This window comes from Channa argus, chromosome 13 (genome assembly GCF_033026475.1).
Source record: "Channa argus isolate prfri chromosome 13, Channa argus male v1.0, whole genome shotgun sequence".
Lineage (NCBI taxonomy): Eukaryota > Metazoa > Chordata > Actinopteri > Anabantiformes > Channidae > Channa > Channa argus.
Genome location: NC_090209.1, coordinates 2,844,916 through 2,851,887, shown reverse-complemented (window position 1 = coordinate 2,851,887; position 6,972 = coordinate 2,844,916). Strand labels below are relative to the sequence as shown.

Genomic DNA, 6,972 nt, shown 5'->3' with positions numbered 1-6,972 from the left:
TTTGCTAAAAATCGCAGGGTGAATGTCACACACTGAGCTAACGCTACGTAGCGTAAGCTGTAGCTAGCAAGATGTAACGCTAAAACGCTAGTTGCCTGTGGTAGCTAAGCCGTTTTCTAACAAGGGCCGCTCCGTAACGCACGACACACGAGTTAAACATCGAGTTACGGTTTGTTTGTTTTTTTTACCGTATTTAATACATTTTAAGTTACTGTCATTTGTCATCTGCAAAATATGAAAAACAAAAGTGCTAACAAACATTCCCAACAACTACTTGCCTAATAGGCCCCAGAAATGTTAGATACTAGCAGTGAAATAAATAGAAGACAGCGCTATTTAAACTATCCTAAAATATGTTGACACGCAAAGATGTAATTAGATATAATGTGGAGGGTGATGAGCCATGATAATTAGAAGACTAGCACGATTACCTGCAGTGTTGAATGATAAGAGATAATCTTAACTAAAAAACATATAGTCTTCTTCAAAAGTATTTGTTTTGCAGTACTTTGAAGACACCTGTGATGAATATGAAACAAAAGTTCAGAGCTTCATCTTGAATTTGTTGGTTTCTACACAAGATAGCACATTTTGTCTCAGATCGCCCAAATTTGATCAATTTCATAAGTAATGAAACAAATACATTGAAAGTACTAAAACTGAAGTAAATAAAACTTAATATTTGGTTGGAAATGCAATGCCTGTTACTGAAATCACCAAATGGTTGCTTTCTTTTTCAATTTGTTTTTCAAGGCTTTTACTGCAGCTTCCTTGAGTTTTTGTTGGGGAGGGGGGTCTCCTTTCAGTCCCCTCTTTCACCAGGTGAAATCTATGGCCTTTAGTCATCCTAAATGCTGCAAAATGTGCCGATGCTCAGCCCAAACTTGCCAAAATCCATACACCCAAAGCTTAAACCACAATCTTACAACCACTACTGGGCCATCAACCGGCTACCTGAGACATGTTCTTGTTCACGTTCAACAACTAGGTGCTATGGTGAGCTATTTTTTACAACAGACCCGCGGGCTACTCATGTGGTCCTTGCGGGCTATCTGGTGCCCACGGGCACCATGTTGGGGACCCCTGTTTTAAAGGATCTAGGTGTACAGAACATCCTGTCAAAAAAGCAGAAATTTTGAACTTCACCCATCATCTTTTGATTCTTTACCTAAAGTGTTTCGGTCCATAGCAAAAACAAATGAATTAGTGAGGGGTCAGGTGTTGTAAAATGCATCTGCCCCGGTAACATACTCGATCAGGGCTCTGACCTTTTCTGGCCATTTTACAGAGAAGAAAACCCCGAGTGTTTTTCATGCTCTAAGAAAGAAAATATCACTTCTAAGCAAAAGGGAGTCACATTTTACAGGCGAGAAGTTATGTCTTACTGTTACAATAATTAATTTGATGGTTCAATATAAGTAATCGTTCAACTAATATAACATTAAGTGACTCCCAAGACGTTGGATAAATAAAAATACTAGATATTTAGATTTTTAATTATTTGTAATGCAATTTGAAAGCCCAGCCCACATGGTTCTACATGGTTCTTCTAGGGTTGTCACGTTTTTGATAATGACCTGATAATGACAAAGTGATAACTTTGACATTTTAGAAATGTCTGTAAATTTGTTAAAAAGAAAAGATGGAAATATCACATGTACATAGGTATTTAGACTCTTGGCAACAGCACTTGAAATTTAGCTCCTGATTATTGCTGAGATGTTTCTACACGTTGACTGGAGTCCAGCTGTGGTAAAATAAATTGTTTAGACCAGATTTGTACCGGCACCCAGATCTCTAAGGCCTCACAGATGACAAACTGTATCAGAACAAAAGCCATTGGGGTCAAAGGAACTGCCTGCAAAGTTAGGAGACAGGATTATTAAAAGGGGCAGATCTGGGGGGGGCTACAATCTACTGCACTACAGGTTCCCAAGAGCACACTGGATTCATAATTCTCAAATGGAAGAAGTTTGGCACAACCAAACTCTGACTGAGCTATGCTGTACACTCTTCATTGTCCAGAAATAGAAACTATTTAAGCCAAATCAGCCAGACACACCGCTCCACCGTTAACATGTTTCCTAATCTAAAAATGGGTCGTTAACACATTTGAAGAAATTTTTATATTTACCCAGTTGCTCTGAATTGCCGTAATTCCACCAGGAGTGGAGTGGATGGTTGACTGTTTCACTTCAGACAGCTGTACAAAGCAACAGTGATTCAGAGTATCTGAGGCAACATATGTTAAAAATTTCCTAATCCAAATGAAGAAACGTCATTAAGTGGAGCAGTGTGTCTGGCTCTTTTTTGGACAAGAGACGTCTAGGACACAGATCAATGAGCTAATTCAGGCTGTAGACTGACTACACTAAACATGAGTAGAGACAGTTCATGGTGGGTATATGTGTATGGCGATTTTTGAAAATATGGTTAATTTTTGAATATATGGCTAATGTTATAATTTAAATTCTTGAAATGCAGCAAAGTGAAAGTGCAACCGGGAAGACACTCTTCTAAAAGCAGTCATCCTCTCTCTTTTACCACACCTGTATCTTTTCCTCTCTCCACTTCTAAGTTGCATCAGCTGGCTGATGGTGTTTCACTTCTATTAACTAATCAGGTTCACAGTCTCTGGGAGCCAGTACTCTCATAGCTGTCAAATTTTCCAGTCTGTTCCTCCCTGTTGGGCTGAAGCAAACCTCTTTAACCTGCCACATGTTTATATCAGAACAGGGTTCCTGTGTCCTTTACCATGACAATGGTCCTGCACAAACAGATTCCTGCTCCATCCACATCTTCAAGAATCATCATCCCACAATTCCTTTACTTGGTATTCTGACTCATATATGAGCCACATCTTCATCAACAACACCACCACCAGTGTTACATAAAATTACTCCTATCACTCTTGTTGTGACATTTTAGCAATAAATAACATTTAACTCTGAGTATGTCTTTTATTGATTTAGCTATTTTCCGACCCTTTTTCAGAGTAGTGAACCTCGCTCAGTTCTTACTTGTGAAAGACCCAGCTTCTCTCTAATGCTATTTTTTTTTTTTTACCTAAATCATGATACTGACCCTTGCCAATCAATCTCATTGATTGGAAGATGTTTCACCAGGTGTTTCTTTTTACTATTTTGTAACTTCTTTTCTTGCCCCTATACAAGAAAAAGTCTAAAAGTGGCTTTTGTACAATCAAAAGTACTTTTCAAATGAATTGCAATTCATTGCTTTATGTTTTATGTGTTGTTCCAACTTTTTTAGAACTTGGGGGCTGATACTCGATAATTGTCAGTGTGTTTTTTGTATATGTTGTAGTGTATCAAGAGGCTTGAGGTCATTTTGCACTTTAGAGAAACCCACTGTAACTACTTACTTTCTGTTATGAATCTGGCAGATAAGCAGTGTTCAACTTTAGAGGCAGTAGAGATTTTTAAAAAGTCATCCTACATTGTAAGAGATCATTATGGAAATTGTTAACAGAAACAAAACATAACATAACATATTTTAGCAATATTATTGACCTCTTCAGCCCTTTCAACCCCAGGAGAAATATTCTCCCTTATGCACACAGGCTTGTTAGCATTTCAAACAGGACATGTTCATATTTAGCAGCCAAGCTGTGTTTTATTGAGTAGAAATTATATATAGGTTTCTATAGAAAGTACACAAACATAAAAACACATCAATGCTTTTCACTAAGTGTTCAAATGTAGTATAAAAATAGCAAAGTCTGTTCTTTTGAAAAGTGTTTGCACTTGAGATTCATAGAAAGACAAAACAAAAGAAAAAAAATCCTCAAATGTGAATCTGATGAAACAAAACAACAAGGGTTACAGTAAAATAGCTAAACTATGTCAGATACAATGTTGTTCGAGCTCAAAACTAAAAATACACACATAAGGTTTACATCTAAACACAGAAAAATGTTAGATTAATATGCTCTATATTGTGTTACACATTTCAAGAAAGCGTTATACTGTGTTAATATATACTGTATGTGATTATTAAATAGGCTTATAGGAGCTGTTACAAAAAGGAAACGTTTGTTTTTTTTAAAGGGTCAGACTGTAAAAGTTATTAAAAAACAGGTCCCGTTAGCACTTAAAGGGGCTTTTGAGCACCATAGAAGAGCATTTCAAAAGGAATGGGACATTTAAACACAAAAGAAAATAGTTCTTTACGAAGGCTTGTGCATTTTATCTTAAAAAAATAATAGTTCTTGGTCAAACCAGAGAGTTAAAGCACTTGTAAACCTTTCCATTGATACAGTACGTGAAACATGGTGTAAAAACAGTTCTAGTAGTCAAATACAAGCTTTATATACAGGGCACACATTTATGCAGGAGCAGAGAGCTACAGTATATTCACAGAACAGAGATCCTATCGAAGGAGCGATGTACAGTTTCCCTTTTGTCTGAGGTAATGCCCATTTAGTTTGATTTGGTGACAGCAAAAAGGATAAAAAAAAAAAAAACTTCCAGTTATATTAAAAGAATAAAAAGCAGTTCTTTGAAAAGACTACACTACTCCTCTCATCTTGATAAAAGATTTTGCCAAATTAAGCTCTGTGGTCTAAATGTTGTTACACTTAAGAAAACATCATGGCATGTAATTGTAGGCAAAAAGCTGCAGAAATGTTACTGCGAAGTTTACGCCTTGATAAAGATCTACATTAATCCAATAACTTGGTTAAGGTCTCACATGAAACAATTTTTTCTGGCTTGTAATGCAGACCACACACTACACAATCAGGATCAATTTTTTTCCCACTCAGACATTAAAATGCCAACTTCACAGATTTTAAACATGCTTCTAATAATTCTTGTTTAATTTCAAATTTAGCATTTAAATTTAATGTTCCTCTATAAAAACCCTTCTCCCATCTAACTGAAAACGTATCCAGACAAGTCTTTTAGTTATCACTCTAATTACTGTAGTACTTTGGAGGACATAGTCTTCTTAGTCATGTGAACTTAAAACCTTCAGATGGCATCATTTGAACTTGAACCATAGGAAGCAAGTTAAGAAAGCAAGATCAGTAAAGTCGCCCTTTAATCTCAATTACCTCAATTATTCAAACATGCTGTATATTGAAGCAAGAGGACCATAAAAACCTATTAAAAGTATTAACCAGCATCTTTGAGATGATTTTCATGACACTCATTATGTAAAATTTCTTGGCATGCAAAAAACGTCTTTAAACAAAACTTTGTCAGTGCTGGTTTTACTAAAATTACGTGTTCAACAGTGTTTCACAAAACGTTTCTCTCTATCTAAACTAGAAACAGCTATAAAACCACATTTACACACAGTGATAAATCACTCTTTTTTGGATTGAAATCAGCTTTTCTTAACCAGGATCATCTTTGCATGGAGACTGGCGTCAAGCTATTACAGTAAACGTAAACAATTTTGTTTTAGAAATAGTATATAATCCTCTACAGTAGGATAAATGCCATCACGCGTCCTTTCTCAGTTGTCTGGAGAAGTTGACAAAAGACAAAAACACCATTATTTATATGTCTGTTTTTGCATTGGCTTCGTTTCAAGTATTTGTATGTAGCTATCAGGGATATGTCACTGTGACATTAAAACAGTATAGTTCAATGTTTTCTACTATACAAAAACATGTTTATATAATCTTCTTTTTAACTAAGGAATTCACTTGTGAAATTGTCTCTTAATAAAAGACACAAAGTAAAATTGCTGCTGTTACCACAAACAGAAAGAAAATCTAAATCTATATAAAAACAAATCCTGCCCTGATCCCATTTTAGCTTATGGTCAGTCAATGTATGTTTCCAGAGAGCAGTATTTTCATTGCTTTTTTTTAAGAAACACTACCACTAACACTAACACCTGTAGCTTTCTATTGTCCTTGAATTATGACATAATGCCCAGGATCATGTTTGGGTCTTCTTCTGCCTCTTATTTATTTAGAAAGTACACTGAGGCTGGCAGAACAGCGGGCCCACAAAAGGAGCAGGACCGTCTATTGTATTGTATGACTTTGTTAGACTGAGCTTAAAAGGGTTTGAATAACAGCCACGATGTTGATCATCGGTTAAATGGAGGGATAAGGCACCTCTGAAATATTTTGCACTAATTAAAACTGCCTGATACAGAGACACTTAAAAGTTGAACCACTAACACTGTCCTGTTATTAATGTTTTACAAATTGTCATCAACTTAAAACAAAGGCCATATAATCAGGTTTCCTCTTAATATTAGTAGTAAAACAATTCAGCTGAACCTCCAGAGAAGCCAAACACTCTGCTGGCCTCCATTAAAGAGGACAAAAACAGTGAGGCAGAGTGGCTGCACTATCATGCATCAGAAGTTTCACTTTGGACCATCCCTCTGTTTCACCTACAGCATAGATGCTCACCTATGCTGTATATGCGCATCCCTGTGTTAGTGTGTGTTACATGTGTTTTAGGCTGCAGGACAACATCACCAGAATCCAGAAATAGCTGGATACAACAACTTTTTTTGTGAAACTGTGACTGTAAGACTATTTGCCTTCTTGGATATAATTTCCAGCTCTTTACACAATTTGGCCGGTAGCTGATGTCTCCTGGAGCCAGTATCACATTCTAAAAGCTGGTGTGTTTTCACAAGTTGTGTCTGTTTGCCAGTGACAGATGGGTACTATTCGCAAGCAAAGTAGTCTTTCAGTGGTGCGAACAGATGCCTGATCACGGGGACACTCCAGGAGCGGCCCAGGAGTTTCTGTCTGGCACCACGACCCATGTTGGACACGTCTGTGTAGTGGGCAGGGAAGCCGAAGATCCTGCAAGGGACAAACACAACATATTAATGGCATTAAAGCGACATTAATCCACAAGATTGAGTTGTAAATATTACCCGTAACATCAGTCTAAAACCTTTTTTCTAACTATTTAAATCATATACAGTACATGTATATGATTTATACATGCATGTACTGATTGAATATGACTG

The 6,972-nt window shown here is 36.7% G+C and overlaps 1 protein-coding gene across 2 annotated transcripts in view; it reads right to left on the bottom strand.

Annotated features, from left to right (window-relative positions):
- Positions 1-3,613: 3,613 nt before the first annotated feature.
- The window catches only part of dnmt3bb.1 (DNA (cytosine-5-)-methyltransferase 3 beta, duplicate b.1), a 45,080-nt gene continuing 41,721 nt past the window's right edge, over positions 3,614-6,972 (bottom strand). For both annotated transcript variants that reach the window (XM_067527997.1, XM_067527995.1), the window contains exon 22: positions 3,614-6,802. In XM_067527997.1, the coding sequence (XP_067384098.1) occupies positions 6,661-6,802 (142 nt within the window). In that variant the 3' untranslated portion in view covers positions 3,614-6,660. The remainder of the gene's footprint in view (positions 6,803-6,972) is intronic.